This window comes from Cyprinus carpio, chromosome A5 (assembly GCF_018340385.1).
Source record: "Cyprinus carpio isolate SPL01 chromosome A5, ASM1834038v1, whole genome shotgun sequence".
Lineage (NCBI taxonomy): Eukaryota > Metazoa > Chordata > Actinopteri > Cypriniformes > Cyprinidae > Cyprinus > Cyprinus carpio.
The window spans coordinates 38,152,841-38,174,787 of NC_056576.1; the positions used below are offsets into that span (position 1 = coordinate 38,152,841).

Sequence of the window (21,947 nt, forward strand, 5' to 3'; positions counted from 1 at the left end):
GGGTTAGTACTGCAAGATACAAGCGCTCTCTCTCTCTCTCTCTCTCTCTCTCTCTCTCTCTTTGTCTGTCTGTCTCTTTGAAGCTTTGAAGAGAGAAAAAAAGTTTTTGAAAACATACAAAAAAATAACTTTTAGTGAAAGAAAGGAATAAAAAAATCTTTGGGCATAATGTTCAGGAAAAATGTAAGAGAAAAATAAAAATTATTCCACCTGATTTTTTTTTTTTTCTCCATGTTGCGGTTCAGGGCTTCTGTAGAAAACATCCCTGGTAGATACATACACTTGCTCACACACACATTCTGTAGACTGCAGTGCAGATGCATCAAGCTGATTTTATTTCTCTGCAGAGAGTTCTGAGCGATGTGTGTATATATATATATATATATATATATATATATATATATACAGCAGTTGTGGTTATTCTCCTAAACATAAATCTCTGCTCTTCTGCACTGTTATGAATGTCTTTAAAACACTTCCTCGGCATTACTAAATTCAGTGTTAAATTGGGTTAGGCTGCTGTGTGGAGTTTCTGAATTTATGATTGGTTCTCGTTCTTCTCTAAAGTTATTCTTATAGTTCTCTAATAGTTTACAAGACATGAAGTTATATTAAGATTATACATTTAAACATATAATAAATGTACAAATACACATTTAAATATAATGCATGTACAAATATTTAAAGTATTTGAGCTCTCTGGGAACTTAAAATCCTGTTCCTGTTTTTTGACGTTTGCAGTTTCCTTAGCTCCTGCTGAGCAGACCTGGAGTCATGAGTTGTCAGGAGGTGCCGAACCCCAGCCAGGAGCCGAAGGACACAGCTGTTGTCCCCACAGAGGCTGGAGCCACACAGGCGGTACCGACAACGTCTCCAAAGCTTCCTTCAGTGAGCGTAAAGACGGAGGTGGCGTCCCCCGAGTCTGTGGCCAGTAACGGCAAAGCGAGTGACGGCAACATTCCTGCTGAGATCTGCGTGGTTTTGGGAAGTTCTCGCAACTCTCAAACACAAGGTAACCCCCCCCCCCCCCCCCACCCCTATTGTACATAATGTACAGATTTGGCATTTATGTCTGTTTTTTCTTATAACTTCATAAAACATTCTCAGGTATTAATTTATTCAATGGAAAAAAAAAAAAAAATAAAAAAAAAAAAATAAAACACTAAGATCTAAAGATATCCCTGAAAAAAAAAAAAAAACCTCTTAAAGGGTTAATATATTGTAAAATGTAATTTATTCCTGTGATCAAAGCTGAATGTTTACTATACAATAAAATAAATGGTGAGAAGGAGAGACTTCTTAAAGGTGCTGTATGTAAGTTTTTGACTCTACTAAAGCATAAAAATACCATAATATGTTTGCAGATGTTTAAGAAACATGCTAAGTTAACATAGTTGTTTATCTGAAAAACAATGCTACAGTCAGTTATTCTCCTTTGAAAATGCTCCGGAATGTCTGTGTTTGTTTTGGTTTGTGAAACCCACCCACTGCCAGTTTACCCAATTGTATTTCAGCACCCCAGGTTGCCAGATGGTGGAAAAAAACAGCACATTTCATTTTGTTCATCATCAAGTGTGCTCGTTCCTGCTTGTGTTGTCAATCTGGCAACCTGCGTGTGCTTCAAATCTGAGGAGGAGGGGCCAGGTGAAAAAACCCTCTCCAATATTTTGAATTTGGACTGCAATACCTAGTTCAATCCTACATACAGCACCTTTAAACATTTAAAAAATAATATCAATAATAATTATTCCAGGTTTTATGACTGGCAGGTTTAGGTGTAAAAAAATGAAAAGCTCACCGAATAGTGTGAAATGCCAAATTACGCTAGATGTTTTTGAAACCACATCAGCACATTCAGTAACACTTATAATACGGTCAGACTAGTAACACTCATAAGAAAAACTGAATTTCATGTTTTACAATTTTTCATTTTGGGTTCTGTTAGTTCAGAGTGCATTAACTACTGTTAACAGATACTGTTTTTGATTTGCCTTGTAAGTAAATGTCGAATTTAGCATGAACTAAGATTAATAAAGGCGGTTGAAGTATTGTTCATTGTTAGTTCATGTTAACTAATATTAACAAATGGCACTTTACCATTTTTAATGCTTGTGCTGTGAGGATAAGGTTGCCTTGCCCTTTAATTATAAGACCTTGATTCTATTAATGAAATTAATTTTATTGACGAATGCATTTTATTAATGGTAATAATTTTATTCATTCAGGGAATAAAAACTATATATTTACTTTTTACGCACAAAAAGAATAGTAATTTTGTGGTGAAATGTCAATCCTAATATCTGTATGTAGTGTACTAATATGTTGGGGGAAAATACTTTTCATGTGCTGTGTTGTCAAGTTGAAGTCTCCACCTTCTTTAATTCTTTATCTTCAGTTTCATGTTTGTCAGGAAGGGCTAATCATAAAATCTCACCTGTTTCCATTGGTGTTTTTTTTTTTTTTTTTTTTTTGAACTGTAAAGCATGCAACCTGCCTGAAGATGTAATAGCACAATGTGTACTGCCACCTTACTAACACTTGAAACACTTTTGTCTGATATTTCCATTTTCTGTCCTCTCTCTTACAGGCTCTTACATCTGTGGAGTTTGTGGCAAAAAGTACAAGTACTACAACTGCTTTCAGACGCATGTCCGAGCTCACACAGGTGCGGCCAGCTCTTGACCTATTGAATCTGAATCAGATGGTTGTAAGTTCTGTAGGGCTGAGAGTCATAGACCAGTTCGTATTCAGAACTGCAAACGAAATTGTTTTAGCTGAGTTGTGACAGTGCACTTTGAAAAAAATTGGTGACAATAAACAGACAACACATCTTGACTGGTTACATGCAACACCAAACATCAGATTCAGAAACAAATGACTCTTATGAGTCAGTTAATGAATCTTTGATCTAAGAACCTGAACAGAATACAAATTGGTCTCCCATGACTCTACTGTTTTTAGACGTCACATTTTTTTTTTTTTTATTGACAGTTTGAGGTTTGCACATTTATATTTGTATAAATCAAATAAAACCTCATATAAAATCAAAGTTTAGTTCGATCTCCAACATATTACATCTTGGTTGACATTTTCTAAAGGTTGAGCAATGAGTTTTTTTGGGAGGTGGGGGGGGTTGCCTATTCTTGATTGATAAAAATACTGTTTAGTTTAGACTATCTGCTCATCAAAGAACCATCCGTGTGCAACATTAACATCTGATGTGTTCTTACAGTCAGTTTATAAGATTTTCAGTTGTAATCATTTCTCATTAGTGTTATTGGCTTTTAAAGTGCTTCTCACAGACCTTCCAGACCTTCTGCCAATTTGAACCCTTTCATTGTTTGCTAGTATCAGAGGTGTGCTTTTTTTGGTAACTCTACCTAGAGGATAGCAGCATCTCAGTCTAATTTTTAAAACCAAAATTTGACTTGAAAATGTACTGTAAAAATCTAATAATACCTAATGCCATCATAGATAAAAAATACACACACACACACACACACACACACACACACATATATATATATTTAATATGTAAAAAAAAAAATATATATATATGTTTTTTGGTTGCTGCATTGGTGAACTGAAGCATGATTTTTATTTTTAATTTTTTCAATAACATTAAAATATATAGTTTTAAAATCCTTTGAATGTAAGTGTGGTTAAGTTATTGGGTGACGAATGCTTCCTTAAAAGTACTGAATTGGAATGTAATGCTTAAGGAGCTGAAATCCAAATCAAAACCAGAATCATCACATTTGACATTTTTCAATACCAAGTTATATATTTGACTGTATTTTGTGTGGTTTCTTGCTGTCCAGAGACTGAGGCTGCTGCTTCTGGAGAAGGGGCATCTCTGGGAATCAATAGTGAGTAGCATTTATTCATGGGACAGATTTTTGTCTAATTTACCTGGAATTTTTAAAATTAATTGAGTAAAATTTTGTGAAAAAAGCTGACTAACATCTTGTCACACGATGGTCTCTCAAGTGTCTGTTCATACAAGTCTTTGTTTTCTAATCCAGGTTCTTTTCGCTATACATGTGACGTATGTGGGAAAAAATACAAGTACTACAGCTGTTTTCAGGAGCACCGAGACCTCCATGCAGTTGATGGTGAGGCTGTCTATTCCTTTGATATGTAATATATCCAAACTGTGTGAAATTTATTTTTATTTTTATTTTCATTTATTTTTTGTGTCAGTAAACACATGGTTGCCATTCAGTTGATCACAAATTTTCATTTAAATCACTCAATAATCTTTCAAGGCACTTTCCACAAAAAAGGGTACAAATGGGTTCCATTACTTATTACTTAAATGGGTACGCCCAATACTTTTTTAACCTTTTATGAGCACAAATTCTGTTTTTGTTGATAAACTATTAATAGGTGTACTAGATTAAATATGTATATTATAAATATTATGTTAACACTTTTCACCCATTTAAAAAAAAAAAAAAATACATTATTATTTCTAGAATTAATGATGATACAATGACATTTTTGTTTAGTTTAGTTTAGTTATAACAAGTTAACCACTGCTGTCAATCGATTAAAATTATCTAATCACACATTTTTTTCTGAATTGAATCACGATTAATCCCATTAATTTCACATTCAATCTTCAATTTAACATAGAAACATCATAACGACAGCATATCTTTTAAGGCAGCGGCTATTTGCACTGTGTAAATAGCGATAGAGGATATTTACACTAAGTGAAAATAGCATATTTTCTTAGCGATAGATGCTATTTAAACTAAGTGCAAATATCGATGGATGCTATTTACACTAAGTGCAAATAGCAGCATTTTTCAGTGATATACTGTTTACACTAATTGCAAATAGCTATAGATTCTATTTACACTGTTAAAATAGCAGGATTTTCTGCTATTTATACCACTTATAAAAGGACAATAAAGCCCTCCCTTCACCTACCCTTATCCTACCCGATACTTTATTTTCAACTTTTTGATTATTTACTTCAAAATAAATGCTTTTCTGATGTGATTTGAAATTTGAAAAGGGAGAAAAAAAGTTTGCTAAAAGGCGGATTTGAACCCGGATCGATCACGTCAAAATAAGTATGACACAAGTTTGACCATCTGGACCACTGGAGCTAATGGCTATCGGCTGTCTTTGGTAATGTTGACTAGCCAAATCACACATTGGTGGGCAGAGTTTGTGTAAATGGCTTCTGCCAACAAGGCGGGCTATTCGCACTTAGTGCAAATAGACACTCAGTATTTTAATAGGGATGCACGATATTGGATTTTTGCCGATATACGATATGCCGATATTTTTCAACTCATTTTGGCCGATAGCCGATGCCGAAACCAATATATTTCCATTTGTTTGGAAACAACACCATCTCTCCTCTGTGGAAATTAACCATAACTATTAACTATAAATACACAATAATTAAGTTATTTTATAATGACAGTACACTGATGCTTTGAAAATAACTATAAATAAACTATATATTAATTGATCCAGAAAGATACAGTAGTAACCTTAACATTTTATTTTATGATTTAACATTTGTAGATGGTCTAAAGCAAAAGAGTTGTAAAAATTCTAAATAGGTTTTAGAGCTAATAATTTGTTTAAAAAACATAACATATTACACATTAATGAATATATCAGTATATATAAAAATAATTTAATTTACAAGTGTCATGTTTTTTTTTTTTTAGTTCATTTAAGCTATAGCTTCTGACCTTTAAATCAAAACATACTCATGATTTTATGACATCATTTACTGCTTTATGTAATCAGAAACGCAGTCCAAATGTTATTTATGTATTTTACTTTCTTTTGATTAGAAGTAGGCCAACACCGCCCCCTACGGAATTAAAACACCTTACTGAATGGGCTTTAGGACCAAGGGGAGGCTGCCACTGCATGTGCTATTACTGTTTACTCTATCATACACCATTCAGTATGTGCATTCTCAGTTTAAATACAGCAATCCAAGACAGTGAATCTAATCACCATTCAGGCAAAACTTTGCTTCAAGATTGAGCCACACTGATGAAGTGATCTAATCGCTAGCATACCCATGAGCACATGTGAGTTAATGTATTCCTCTTATCGGCAAGACATATCAGCATAATTTTTCATATTGGGCTGATGCCGATATTTACATTTTAAAGCCATTGTCAGCCGATTATGATATCGGTCCGATAATATCTTGCATCCTTAATTTTTAACATTTGTTTAATGGCATCTTTTTTATGAGTGAAGGCGAGTATCAATACTACTGATGCCTCTATGATTTTCCCCCTAATATTTAACCATTGACTATAGCTATTCAATATTACAGTATAACTGATGTTAACTTCACATAAACCCATTATAATAAATATTATATTTAGCTACCTGTGCCTTTCAGCAAGTAGAAAATGAAATATACAGAAATTGAATAAAGTTATCAAATACAAAATTCTAAATTAAATATGGATGAATCCTTAAAGCTGCAAAAGTTATTGATTTGCTTTTTTTTTTTAGTTCTTTGATGAACAGACATCACAGCAGCTGCTTTAAGAGCTGCTGCTGCTGAACATGATGCGGATCTGACACCATCTTTTTATCTATTCTAACTGACTTCAGGTCTTAAAGTCTCCACTAATGAGCTGACAAGTTGAATCGGGTGTGTTAGATGAGGGAGACAGTGCTGGGCTGGACAGTTTGTAAAAGCACTGCATTTCAGAGATATGTTCTAAATCTGACTCATACTGTAAATAACAAATTTACATACATGCACTGTTTTAAGGCAGCATTAATCGCCTTTTTGGTAACTTCATGAATTAACTGATGACAAATATGACATTGCATGCTTGTCGTTTCTTTTGTGCATTATAATGAAATAATACAGGTTACAGCGAGCGCTGCTGCATTTGTGCATTCGTTGAAGAGCACGTGCTACGAGGACAGTATATCGGCTGACAGGACAGGGAAATTGGATTATACTGACATATGGCCTGACAACATCTCATCTGACCACAGTTCACTGTTGTCAGTTTACCTGTATCATTTGCACACTTGTTTGTCTAGCACCTGTCACTGAGGTGAAGGCGTGCACGTCTGAAATGTCTTCCATTTGATGTGCTCATAAAGACGTTTTGCGTCTAAATAAACACAATTTTTGTCAAGGAAAAAGAGACTAAAGGAGCAGTTGTAAGTGGGGTGGCCAACCCTAGTTCTTCCCCATCTTAATTGCGTTAAATATTTTTAACACATTAAACTGAAAAATAAAATAAAAAATATTGCATGTGTTAATTTTAACAGCACTACTATTGAATGATAAGCTACTGTATTTATACATGTCCCATTTTTTTTTTTGACATTGACAAAATCAAAGGTTTGCAAAATTCTAAATTTATATTGTATTTTAAAGACCACAAACCCCAACTATTGAAGCGGTTTTATTTTTATGCATTTTATATTTAGTTTGATCTCCAACATACTACATTTCAATTGACAGTAGGGATGTAATGATTTACCGCGAGCCGGCTGAAAATCGATTCAAATATGTGACTATTCAAATCAGTTGAGATGCAAAACTAAATGTGTTTCAATTAGGGGTAGGAGTTTATATGAATATATGTCTGAGGGGAACTTACTGTCTTTAGAAAAGTTTAGATGGTATTTTTTTTTCTTTTCATCTTGCCTCTGTATAATGCATATTAAAGTTCATAAGTATATAAAAAGCGCTGCTTTGTTTACAGCGGACACCAAGGAAACGCTTTAAGTGCCACCTGCTGGCAGAGAGTGAATCTGCTCATCTGCTGTTTCTGTTTAGTTTCTGTATAGTAGTTTCACAAAACTGAAGTCAAACCATTCTGTTTTTACTTCAAATTTCTAAATTATACATACTAATGTAGATTAAAAACTGCTCATGTTGCATGTATGCAGCATCTTTATTTGGATCATGATTAAAATGCTGTGGTTGCCTCTAATTTTAAATGGAAAGCGCACAGACAAAGCCTTAGTTTGTTTATATGAAAATATTTACTTTATTTGTGTTACTTATTTGATTTGGGGCTTGGTTTAAAATTTCAATTTAGTTTTGTTATTTACATTTACATTATATTTTAATTTTGTTATTTAGGGCTGGGCGATAAATTACATTGAGATTGTCACGCGCATTTCATCAGTAAAGCCGGTTCCCTGATTACCGCTAAATCGCCATCACCTGCTTTCAAATGGAGTGGCATTTAATAGACAGAGCCGCAGATCACGGACAAGCTACGCAATATCGCGTTCATTATCAAAGGCGATTCATCTGCGATAATTAACGCGATATTGCGTAGCTTGTCAGTAATCTACGGCTCTGTCTATTAAATGCCACTCCATTTGAAAGCAGGTGATGGCGATTTAGCGGTAATCAGGCAACCGGCTTTACTGATGAAATGCGCATGACAATCTCATGCGATATATCGCCCAGCCCTATTAGCAGACACTTTTATCCAAAGCGACTTACAAATGAGGACAATAGAAGCAACAAAAGAGCAATAATATGCAAGTGCTATATTAGTATATTGTTATAACTATATTTCAGTTTCACAAAGAAACGTGCAACATTTTGTCCAAGCAATAATAAAATGACACATTTAATTTACAATCTGTTAAAAAAATTGTGAATTGAATGGAACCGTAAAATCAGAATCGAATCAAATCAAATCAAATCATGAGTTTAGTGAATCGTTACATCCCTAATTGACAGTCAACATTTTCTGAGGGTTGAGCACTGATCATTTGTTGAAGAAAAAAAAAGTTTCAGGTCCTGTTTTGTACAATATTTGTGCGGAGAAAATGCCTCATTTTAAAGAAAAAAATATGAAGCAAGCTATTTTTTTTTTTTTTTTTTTTACGTTGTCAATAGTACTTTTGACCAAAAACCTTCCTAATGAACAATAACCCAACCCCCCCCCCCAAAAAAAATAAAAAAAACACACTCTCAATACTTTCTCTTGATTATTATTTATCACATTTATTACTAATCATAAAGTACAACTTGATGTTTCTTCTAACTCATGAAAGGTGAATTTTCTAAGATGGTGTTTGAGGAGCTATTGATTCATTATACCCTCAAATCTTCCTCATAAAAGCCTTGTCTCATTCTTTGTAAATACTGTTCCACTTTTTGTAATGACAAAATACTAGTTTATAACATTGCTATCGTTAATGACATGAACTCATTATTAAGACCCACACTGGGAGAACCAGTGATTTTGTGTTGTCTTGATTACACAATTGAGACTCCAACTGTGCTTTAAAATGAAAAGGCTTACTTCTTGTTGTGTTATCCAGATCCGTATGACCATGTGATACCAGTAGAAGACCTTAAAGAGGAGACTGAATCCTTCCAGAAAATGGGACCAAGTAAGAGTTCTTAAAATGGTTTTCTTTCATATCAGTCACTTTGATGTTGTGTCAGAAGCTGACATTATGGGACCTCCATCTAGGAGTTGGACGATAAACGTTATATCAAGATCGCGATAAAATTTATGTGAATACAATAATAATCTCTGGATATTTTTACTCGATATCGATTAGTCTAAAAGCCACAGAATCAGTCAGTGTGCTGAGATGTGCACTAAGCACGTTGGTTGTTGTTGTTGTTTTTTAACTCGAGTGTAAGAAGTAACATTTATGATGTCAGTTTTTGTTGCTGATTTGAAATATGTATTTTAAATCTGATTTGGCAAGCAGTTTTTGAGATATCTGTTTTTCCCATTCAAGTAGATAGGACTTGGTCTTGGATGCCTGAAATAGCTGCTCGAAACCGTTGCAAAAAAGGCTGCCGAGTGAACAGACTTTCCTTCACAGGGACTTTGCTTTCGTCTACTACGCAAATGCTAACGGTATTTTCAGCGTCTGCCGTCTCAATATATGAGGACATCAACTTCATCTCCAGAGCTGCTCTGAGACTCACTTCACCAGCATTTCACTTGAGAAAAACTATTGTCAAACTCACTAACACCAAACCGTCAAATTAAAAGTCTGGTTTAATTTGAAGAAATTGTGATAAACATGTATTACTATTGTACACTAAAATGTATTGCTCAAGGTAATAATAATTAAACTAGATATTTTTTTCATCCATGTTTTAAATTATACAGTTTTGTTGTGCAGCATCTGAAATGCAATGTTTTATTGTTAATTAGTTGTTATATTTTCATTTAATTACATTTCAAGTTGTATTAATTCATTTCATTAGACATGATTTTTGATTATAAATTCATATTAAATCATTAAACAAAGAATCCAGATTAAAAAAAAAAATGGACACCAGAATTTAGGGGAAAATAAAACTGATTTTACGAGGCCCCAAATTAAAAGGTATCTTACTCTGTGGAGTTTAATTCTGAACAAACAAGTTATGTTTACGTTCATTCTCAAGATCGAACAAACATGTGGAAAGCATTTCCTTCCCCATTAATAGCAAATGAATATCGTGATGAATACCAATATCGTTTGATATGAAAAGAATATAGTGGTAATATTTTTTGCCATATCTCCCAGCCCTACTTCTGAAGACTAAAAAGAATCATGCAAATGAATTGTGGGATACTGCTTAGGTGCCAGTGTGCATATAACCGGGCCTCTGCAACATTATGATCAGATTATCTGTCTCTGTGCTTGCAATGTAACTCTTGTTATGTGGCTGCAAATGAGAGAATTCTTCCAAGGCTGGAGTGATCAGAGGGCAGTTACAGCAAACTCCTTGATCTCAGTTTATTTCTGTCTCTGATGGATGTTAGCGCTGATCAAAATGACACTGCTATCCGCTTATATGCATGTAAGATGCACACCTGTAAGGTGCGGAGCTTAAGTGCAATAAAATTGATTTGCTGCTTTGAGTGCTAAAGATGCTGCAGTTATCTATCTATCTATCTATCTATCTATCTATCTATCTATCTATCTATCTATCTATCTATTTATCTATCTATCTATCTATCTATCTATCTATCTATCTATCTATCTATCTATCTATCTATCTATCTATCTATCTTTTTTTAAGGATAATTTTTAAATGTATACTTTTTTACTCAAAATTGCTACCTGATAAAATTGAAGTTCTGCAGAATTGGGAACACACTAAAATATTTTAGATCTTAGCATAACCGCAAAAAAAAAAAAAAAAAAAAAAAAAAAAAATGTATAATCATTTAAAAAATGCCCATCAAGTGTTTTTTTTTTTTTTTTTTTTTTTTAAACAACTTTTAATTTTTATTTTCACAGATTTTCCAGGTCTAAAATGCACACTTTTAAAATTGTGTTACTACATATATGTATGTTTTCTAAGAAAGTGGGAACCGTGGTTTTTCAAAGGAAAAAAAAAAAACAAATATATATTGCGGAAGAGTTGAATTTAAATAAGAAATATATAGATAATTTAAGTTTATTTTGATGCTTATTTTGTCTTTATTTAAATAATGACCCCTTGGTTGAAAATCACAGGCTTAAATGAATAGTTCACCAAAAAAATAATTCTGTCAAGTAACTCATGTCAATGCAAACCTGAGTACATTTCTATAAAAATATATATATATATTTATATATATATATATATATATATATATATAAGTACTTCACCTTATTTTATTTATTTTATTTATTATTTTTTGTTCCCTCCAATGGGATCTAGTTTTGAATTGTATGGACAAACATGAGGGTGAGTCATGATGACAGAATTTGTACATTTTTGGTGAACTACCACTTTAAGAAACAGAGATCTGATACTAATAAGTCTTCATGGTTCAAGTGGAAAAATGAAGCTCAGAATCATTATGTTTATCAGCAGTAATGTGTGTTTGACTAAAAAATTGTGTTGACTAATTACTGTATTTTGTGTTCTGTAGAAACGGGAAGCTACACGTGTGAGTACTGTGGAAAACAGTACAAATACTTCAACCCCTATCAGGAACATGTGGCTCTTCACGCTCCAATGAGTAAGTTCTCACTTCTTTACCAGTGTTTTGTGTTGTTTATTGCAGTTTTCTGCCAATAGATGAATAGAGGCATGTAGAAGTTATAGATTAGACACTCACAGTAAAGGAAGCTCTAATCATTAAATATGGAGATGGTGGAAGCTTGTTCACAAAACTACTATGTAACTTAATATACCAAGATCATAATTTCTGTTGTACAGAATCTCAAATTGTTATTGTGTTCGCTGTAAAGTCTCTCTTATTATCTTTGTCCTTCGTCTCTCCTCTCATTTATCTCTTAGTCCTGCATTGAGGATATGCAGAGGAGTTTGACATTGAAAGCTATTTAAAGTATGGTGAAAATATAGAAATGGGTCAGAGAGACTGTAGCAATGCTACCGGAATTAAATTTCAATTTGTTTCAAAGTGACTGATTATTCTAAATGAGCTGTAGAATTTTTAGAGAGTCGTGGTTTTGCAGGGAGATGCTGAGATGGTTGATTGCAATAAAGCATGTTTTTTTTTTTAATGATTAATTATGGATGCTTATGATTATTTGTCTGTGAGAGATGTTGGGCGGTTAATCTTATGCATTAGAAACATGTCAGACTTTAAATCTCTACTACTGGCATAATCATTGCCAGAAATATAGCAATATAAGAATTTATCACTTGTCTGTGATGCTTATAAATTACCATCAACATCATTACTCTCACATATGTTACCACTGTTGTATTTGGTTGGTTGGCACGTTCCATGAATAAAGTACCCAATTGGGCTTGCATACAATTATTTTAAGCATTGAAAAGAAGTCATTGTAAGCTCCAAATGTGATTATTTTTGGGCAAAGAGACAATGTTAAAGAATAAAGCTTAAAGATCTTCTGCAGACTGAACTTTTTAAGGGAATTTTGCACAAGCTTGTTGAGCTTATGCACACTTTTAGAATAAAATCTGTGCAAAGGTTTCTACATCCTGTCCCTGGAGAAAGCTCTCCGTTAGCATTCCCATTCATCTCAATGGCTTTTGCTTGTCTGGTACGCTGACATCTTTGTTTATTGGCACTCTTTTCTGGACTGGACATTGAACTTTTTCTTTATTTGTCTGAGCCAGTCATTTGTGGAGTAACTGCCATCTGACTTAATCACTCTAGATGTGAAGAAAAATGATGATCTGACAAGTTTTAGTGGCTGATAGCACCATGAACACATAATCACCAAAACTATCCTGAAATGTGAAAGGCAGCAGACAGGAAAAATATTCACGTTCTTAGGAGCCTTCCACAAATCAAGCACTGGCAAAACATGAATATCAAAAGATTTTATTATAATATATGTTGCTTGGCAACAACAACACACACAAAAAAAAATAAAATAAAATAAAATAATGATCAACTCCAAATTCCCATAAATCAAAGAAAATTAGTTTTAAAATCCCATTTCTTTCCTAATCATGGAAAGTGCCCGTTTTATCTTGAGTGATGCACTAAGGAGGACGAAATGAGCATTTCAAAATTTCTTATCTTTGACTGATATGTATTATTTAAGCTGCTTTGATTTTTGCATTTGCAGAAGGAAATTATGGTCTTAAAATGGAAGGGAAAATGTCTAGCCAGTCAGGCCAGCCCAGTCGTGCTGACATCAACAATTCCCAGAACTCCAGTGGTAAGAGACATTGAAATCTTTGAAATCTTTCACCTTTGATATTTGAATCTCGTAAAGTGTTTGCCCTTTGCTCACAGTGATATTTTACTGTCATAATCAAAGCTCTGCAGCATCTCTCTGCAGACCGACCTCCAAAAATGACGGGAAAAATAAACTTGTTTTCCTTTCAAATTAAGCATATTTTTTTTGCTTATTATTTTGTTTATTGTTGTATTTATGGATTTTTATGTGATTTTGGTTTTGTTTTAGTTTTGTTTATTTTAGGAGTATATTTTGTTTTTTCTCTTGAGTTTACAATTATTATTTTTTTTTTTTACAATGTCCCTCAAAGAGCACATATTCAACACTTTCTTTTTCATATAATGTTAGTCAAAGTCAACTGCTGTCATAATTTAGTGTTTCCAAATGAAATTCAACAGGCTGTTTTTTTATGGTACATTTCAATACTTCCTATATTTATAATGACCCCTTTTATGAATGAATGACCTCTTTGCTTGTAAATTGAGTTACACTGTTTGCTTAACTGGTTGAGGGTTCACTGTGCACTCCTATATAGTTTGTGTTGCGCAAACTTTTAATTTGCCAAAGCTGTATTGCATTGTAGCAGATTCATAAAACAGTCCACACAGAAATGTGCTAAATGATGAAAGGACAGCTCACCATTTGGCAGACTGGTCTAATCTTTTCAACTGAAGTTGCATCGCTACAAACTAGAAAATAAGATTTCTATTTAAACATGAATACGAGGCTGGAATGGCCTCCACTTCACCACAGCAGTGAAGTTTAACACACAGAATGCATAAGTGCACTAGAGCAGAGAATAACGCTACACTACCGTTCTCAACCATTTACACCTAATCACTGCAAACATCACAAGAATGAGAGCCTGTTCCCGCAAATGGAAGATTTAAAATAACACACACACGCATATCTTTAAAATAGTAAAACTTCCCACTTTCTGTAGAAAGGACGACAAAGGTCGGCCTACCATCATTTTGTTTGCAGATGCTGCTTGCTTTTATATTTTGTATCCAGTGAAAAACATTCTGGCATTTATAACCCTGTAAAGTCTGACATTTAAAATGATAATCCAAAAAAAAAAAAAATCCATTGTTTAAGTGAAACAGTTTTTTGAACACTTAAAGGGATACTCCACCCCAAAATGAAAATTTTGTCATTAATCACTTTTCCCCCATGTCGTTTCAAACCCGTAATAGTGCCGTTCGTCTTTGGAACACAATTAAATATATTTTGGATGAAAACTGGGAGGCTTAAGACTGTCCCGTAGACTGCCAAGTAAATTGTCTTCAGAATACTCTATCTGCCATCAGACGTGTAATCTGGGTTATATGAAGCGACGGGAACACTTTTTGTAAGCGAAGACAACAAAAACAACAACTTTATTCAATAATTTCTTTGTCAACGGTCTCCTCTGTGTCTCTTCATATCACCGTATGCTGTGTATGCTCTTCTGTGTCATCCGCACCACAAGGATGCACTGTTTCTACTTGTATTTAGCTTTGATTTGAAATAAAACAATCCTCCAGATTTTCATCCAATATATCTTAAATTGTTTTCCGAAGATGAACGGAGCTTTTACGGGTTTGGAACGACATGGGGGTAAGTGATTCTCTTGACAAAATTTTCATTTTGGGGGTGGAGTATCCCTTTAAACAAAATCTAAAAAGTTTGAATATATGTTTTTGAGTATCATATTTGATACATCAGTGCGGTTTTTATGCATCATATAGTATGATAAAATACTCACATTCCATAAAAAAACACCTCAGTTTTATTCAGGGGCCCAAAACGTGCACAAGTATCAAATTTAGTGCAGGTGTAGTATGATAAAATACTTCATATTTGATACATCAGTGCTGGTTTTTATGCATCAATATTTGATAAAATATATTTAACAATAGGATCAAAAAAAACACCTCAGTTTTATTCAGGGGCCCAAAACGTGCACAAGTATCAAATTTAGTGCAGGTGCTGATATTTTATTGTTGTGATTATATAAATTTTGTTTATTATATATTTGTTAATTTTTGTTTAAATATAATTTTTCAGTGTGTTTTTATAATTATTGTGAAGTTAAATAATATAATGATTGTGATATTATTTGATACTCAGAATTTAACTATTTTTCTAAAAAAACAAAATGTTGATTAAGTAAACCTAACGTGCTTCAGTCCAGTAAGTGTTCATCTTAAAATATTACAGGTAACAATATAAAGGTTATTCTTACATTTACTTCATAGAAATCACCAAAAATGTTAAAGTAAAAACACATGTTCCACGATGGACATTTTCACAACTTTAATAAAAGGCCTTTTACTTCACTAAGACTAAAATACTATAAAAGTATAAGCTATCAATATGATCACAGAAGGCATGTAGAAGATTTGGTGCATGATGTTTTTTAGTAAAGTTTTGATCAGGCCTTCTAAATGTGCATATCTAATATGATACAGTAGGTTCTAAGTGCTCTAATAATTTATAGCCTTTGTATTAATTTTGAAACCTTAACTATAAATGGTTGTGATTTGCATGGACGTATACTCATGGTTAAAAAAATAACATTAACTATTTATCTTCCAGATACTCCAAACAGCCGGACTTATTCTTCCCGTCCCAGCCCTCAGAGTATGTATTTTTGAAATCCATATTACCTTTTTCATTTTCACTTGATATCATTCATGTTTCATATAGTGCATATTATTTATTTTTGTAAATCATGACTGACCTCATTCATGCCCATCTTTGTGCCATTTGCATGGCTTGCAGGTTTGTTAAAACCTTTAAGTAAAAAACCTTTAGCCTGAATGCCTGACGCTGACCTAAATTTGTTAGCTGTATGTAGTACTTTTATATGAGGCTAGCCGGTTACGCTCTGTTATGAGAACATTGCTGTGTTCTGAGAGAAACTGGACGTTGTGTTCCAGAAACCTACACGTGTGGAGCCTGTGGAATTCAGTTCCAGTTCTACAACAACCTCCTGGAGCACATGCAGTCCCATGCTGGTGAGTGAGCCCAGAAAATGAAAACATTTTCAGCTGTGAGCTCATCCAAATTTGGACTCACTCTTTTTTGTTCACATTATTTCTTTGCATCACCACTTGGGTAACAGTTTTATGAAATGGGCACATTTTTACAGACTGCATTATGTGAGCACTGCATAATATGTGTGTGCTTTTTGCTCTGTGTGATCAGTAAATTTGACATCTTTACTCATCACTTATTCATAGGCGTGCATGGAATCCGCACCTGCACATTCATTTGGTCATGTTCACACTCCCAGCATACCTGTTTGTTTAACAGGGTTCCCATTGTCATCAAAAAAGGACCCCCCCCACCAAAAAACAAACAAACAAATAAACCAGTTCCTCATTTACATCAAACTCGTATGATTTTTTCAACAGCGGAACACGGACTTATACATTATAAAAATGCTTTGGCTCCATATTATGAAAGTCAATGAGCTCCAAAAAGTTAAAGCCAAACAAAAGTCTTGGATATGTCTGCAGTCAAAAGAAAACAAAATTGTGGCTTACCACTTAAACATTTAACAGGCTTGAAATTCGCAAGTTCAGTTTCTTTCGAATGAACCCCCCCCCTCCAAAAAAAAAAGAAAACGAATGGAAAAGCAATGCAAAATTATTGGCCGTTGGGAACCCTCTTGATTACTTTAGAATGCTCAATTCCACAGATTTTCTGTCAAAATCGTCTCAGAAAATCTGAAAATGGTTAATTCTGTGTGGAACTTGATCAGTTGATCATTCTCATTTGTAAGTTGTTTTCACCCCTGAATGTGTTTCTTTTATTGGTTTTCATTGAATACCTATGCTTTTGCAGAGAATGAGTACATAACGTGTTTCTTTTCTTCCTTCTGTTTTAATCCAATTTTAGCTGATAATGAGAACCATGTTAAAGATGAGTCTCCGAAGCCTTGCCAAGCGCCTGTGGCCACACAGGAGCAGATGTGGAAATCTCCTCAGCCGGCACAACAGAGGAACCACGTACCGTCATTTCGTGAGTTCTTTCTTACCAGCATTAACAGAGTCCATTCACACTTGATTCACAATACACTCAATTAAGTTTATTATTTGCTTGGGCCAGTAAATTAAAGCTATTAAAGCTAACCAGTTATTATATTTTTCAATTGCTTTTGTTAGTAACTTTGTTTTGGTTGCTAAAATGGTCTTGCTGACTTTCTACATTTATTTGGAAATCTGGGATGGCTCAGATTAATCCACAGCATGCACTTCTTAAGTTTTATTTAAAGATTCATAAAAGGCAAAAGTGCCATACATGTATATGTCTTAGCAGTTTTTAACTATATTTTTGGTTTTGATTATATGTTGGCTTGCATTTGTTGAGTCAGTTAATTTGTAAAGATAACTTAGCCTAATGTATTTGTCTCATTCTGATTTTGCAGAGAGCAGATTACTCCCAGAAAAGGAGAGACAACAAGTGGCCGAACGTTTGCTGAGAGTAATGTGCGTAGACCTCGGCCTTCTTGGCGTCCTCAGCAGCAAAGACTTCCTGAAGCTTGCGCAGACCCTGGTGGACACAGGTTCACGTAATGGGGCCTACTCCATCCGTGAAGCCCTCGGAGATATGAGCTCGCTGGCATTAAAACAGCTGCCTCGAATGTACAATCAGGTCAAAGTGAAAGTTACCTGCGCCCTGGGGTCCAACTCTTCCTTGGGTATTGCAGTGACCTGCCATTCCCAGACAATAGGACCAGACTCCTGCTATTTGCTGACAGCGTATCAAGTAGAGGGTGTGCGACTCCGACGCTATGTGCTGGGACTCAAGGAGGCCTCTTTAAGGGAGAGTCCTGAGCAGATACACCACTGGGTCCAGAATGTTCTGTCAGAATTTGTTATGTCAGAAATCCGAACAGTCTATGTGACAGAGCCACGCTTGTCTTTGTTAGCCTTTTGCGGTCGCACCGGAATTGGCCTTCGTTGCGCAGGTTGCTCTCTAACAGCCACGGTTCAGGCTGTTCTCGGTCGCCGCAGCTTGCAAGCCCGAGGGCTCCATGAACTAGGAGAGCTTCTGGCTACCTGTCGCGACATTGTTGCGACAACCAGCTTCAGTCATGAAGGGAAAGCTGCAGAAGAGCCTGCCGCACCACCCTGCTGGGATGCAGTTGCAGAGGCCTTGCTCAAGGTTCACGAGAACTTTGAGGCCACTTGTGAAGCGTACGGCCGTTCAAAGAGCACTGTGCCACTCTTGCAAGGCCTGAACAAGCACCTGCTTGGCACGCTTGCATGTTTGCTTGCGCCACTAAGACAGGCAGCACAGGAGCTGAGTGTGGAACGCTGCCCCACGCTCCAACACGTCCTTCCCGTCTACCTCCGTCTCGAAAAACTTTTCACCTCCAAAGCCGGTGAAGCGGGTGCTGGCAGTAAGCTTTGCCACTACTTCCTGGAAGCCCTGAAGGAGAACTTCAAAGTGGAACGTGTCCATCAAGTCGCAATGATCCTGGATCCACAGCTGAAGCTGCGGCCAGTCCCTGCGTACCAGCACGAGGACATTATCTCAAGGGTGTGTGATATGGCTGCTAATATGAGGGAAGCCGGAAGCGGTGGTTCTGGGGGTGCGTCAGTGGACGAGCGGGATAGTGAAGGACCGTCAGCACCCAAGCGTGGCCGTCTGGACTGTGGATTGGAGAGGCCATCGTGTGATGGTGAAGAGCCACAGGTACGAAAAGAGTTGTTCCAGTACCTCGGCGAACCACTTTTCAATGGCACAGGTGACCTGTTGCAGTACTGGAGCTCAGTCATGGACCGATACCCCAGACTGTCAAGGTTAGCGCTGTGGTTGCTGGCTGTACCGGCTGTAGCTGTGCATGGAGAGTGCATGAGCATCTGCGAGCAGACCTTAGCAATGAAGAGAAAGCAGCAGGTCACTGTGGAGGAGATGAACAAGCTGGTCTTCCTCAAGAGTAATTTTGCTTGAGATGGCTCAGGGCTTTCAGCTAATGGCACCATAGACTGTTTGAAATGGAGACATTTTGATTCAGATGTACCGGTCACTTCACATTACCCCTTCCAAAAATCTGATTTACAGTAAGTGTCTATCAATGAGGCACATGATAGAGGTTTACTAAGGAATGGTACATTGACAACTTCACAATTCACAAACACCCCTTCAGACAATACAGTAGCTTGGCATAGGCAGTTGCAACAAAAGCAACTCAATGAAGATACAGTCTGCCCGAGGACATGGATGTGAACTTGTGTTTTTGATGTTTCAGTTGAACTACCACTTAAAATTGTGATGGTGTTTTTATCAGTATGTGGTTCAAACATCTGTCTTTTCTTTCTGTGGAATCCATCTGAAATTCTGTCGATGGATTATTGAAATCATACACAACATACTTTCCATCTAGCAAAGGAAAAAACGGGGTACTTAGAAAAAGCCATTTCTTTGCAATTACGCCTTTATAAAAACCACAAACACTCTTTGCTGTGACATCTGAACGATACCTCTTTAGTGGTTTATCAGAGGGCAGATCAAGCTTGTAGAGGTGTAAGTCTTGTTGTAGGCAGGCCCTGAATCAGTAATCTCAGTTAACCGGATGAGTGTGATAAGCTCGTGTTAAGCCTCAGGAGTGTAAGGCCAGCAGAACTCAAAACTATACTAGGGTCATATAGATAAACGGTTTTACAATTATTTATTTTATTTTTTTATTTTACTTTGTCAGTTCTCACAATAACGTTGCAATAAATGTTCCGTAGCAGAAGTTATACTGTCAAGCTGACTTAGATGCCTTGCACCTTTGTAGCAGCCTCTTTTTTTTTTTTCTTTTTCATTACAGCTCACTGGGATAATTTCCTTCTACAATACAATCTGCAATACCTGAAACAGCCACTTAAACCCCAAGATTGGATCCCCAATAATATTGGGTCATGGAAGTAGGAATGATCTGATGTTGTGCGGTGTTCTGGTCCAGTAGATCTGATTTTTTTTTTTTTTTTTTTTTTTTTTTCTTTTTTTATTCCAGTTCTTGTTTCTGAAAAAGTGAAAATAGGGCTACGAAATGCAGAAACTGTCTGTCTCTCACTGTCTCAGTACAAACCTCATTGAACAGAGGCAGCTAATTGCATTATTGTTTGAATGCATTTTTAAGGGGATAAAGCTAAACAAATATTTCATTATTTATGCACTGGATTCCTCTTACCATTATTTTCATCATTTATCTGCAGCAGGTAATTAGATTAGAGATAACATTAACTAGATTAGGACCAAAGTATCTTTTAAAAGTAGCTTGTCATTGTGAATAATTGCCATTTCCGAACAGATTTGTAGAGTTCTCTCATAATACTCATGCTTCCTCATAACGGTTTCGCCCTCATAAATTTCCACTGCCTTTAAACAACTGTTTATTTCAAATTGTTCTAGTAAACGAACAGAAGTAACAGTTTTCACTTCCATGATAAAAATAAATGATCTTCAAAAGTATTTTGCAGTAGTTTTTCCAAGGAGAGATGTGATTTAGTATTATATAGTTTGTCTTGTAATGCCTTGAACATCTTTGTGTGATTATACAGATATATGCATGCAGACAATATAAGAGTGTTTTTTTATTTTTTATTTTTAATCTTTAATAAAGTGGCGGAGATCTACAAACGCATAGTAAATGTTCACACAACAACAGAATACTGTTGTCAGTCCTATTGAGTGCTAAATAAGGTTTTGTTCATGCGCAGATCTGTTATAAAAGAGTGACAGCCACATTCTGTAACAATAGTGATTGACATAGATTTTCAGGAGTCACAACCAAATTTTGAGGGTTGAGTTTTATATGCTGTAGGACTGAAATGGCAGTGAAGTAGTCTATCACATCACTGAAATGGGTTAGCATGAGGTGTGCGCTTGGGGCTGTCAACCTCTCTCAGGTTATGTAAAATGGTGGTATTGTGTAGTGAGAAAGAGAGTGAGACAAAACTCTTAAGTATTTAGGAAATGGGCCAATGAGGGATGGGGCGTGGACGGAACTGGAGAGTTCTTGTCTTGACCACATATATGAACAGTCCCTAATAAAAACTGAAATCCTTTTATAGTCTATTGACTATCATTATCTGTTCCTATGGTTACAGGCAATATTTGCTCTATGTAGAAGGGGACTGACTTTGAATACCTGTACAGGCATTATAGGCACTCCTCTGTTGTTGTAGGTACTAGACAGTTTGAGAATCACACATGCTAGTAAATACGGTTGTTAATCCCAAACACTGACGTACACATCACAGAATTTTGGATTGCTATGATAAGCACAGCAAACTCTCATTTTGGCATCTCGTGTCTGTGAACAATAAATATGTTTGACA

General features: G+C 35.5%; 1 protein-coding gene across 10 annotated transcripts in view; it reads left to right on the forward strand.

The window, feature by feature from the left end:
- Positions 1 to 21,246, forward strand: part of LOC109065259 (zinc finger protein 618-like) — a 35,533-nt gene extending 14,287 nt beyond the window's left edge. For 9 of the 10 annotated variants that reach the window (XM_042757163.1, XM_042757167.1, XM_042757168.1 and 6 more), the window contains 11 exons: positions 742 to 1,012; positions 2,588 to 2,665; positions 3,822 to 3,869; positions 4,026 to 4,115; positions 9,316 to 9,387; positions 11,871 to 11,960; positions 13,510 to 13,602; positions 16,204 to 16,248; positions 16,548 to 16,625; positions 17,512 to 17,634; positions 18,041 to 21,246. In XM_042757163.1, coding sequence (XP_042613097.1) covers positions 775 to 1,012; positions 2,588 to 2,665; positions 3,822 to 3,869; positions 4,026 to 4,115; positions 9,316 to 9,387; positions 11,871 to 11,960; positions 13,510 to 13,602; positions 16,204 to 16,248; positions 16,548 to 16,625; positions 17,512 to 17,634; positions 18,041 to 19,572 — 2,487 coding nt within the window. In that variant the 5' untranslated portion in view covers positions 742 to 774 and the 3' untranslated portion in view covers positions 19,573 to 21,246. The remainder of the gene's footprint in view (positions 1 to 741; positions 1,013 to 2,587; positions 2,666 to 3,821; positions 3,870 to 4,025; positions 4,116 to 9,315; positions 9,388 to 11,870; positions 11,961 to 13,509; positions 13,603 to 16,203; positions 16,249 to 16,547; positions 16,626 to 17,511; positions 17,635 to 18,040) is intronic. The other variant, XM_042757172.1, reaches the window with a different exon arrangement.
- Positions 21,247 to 21,947: the final 701 nt, after the last annotated feature.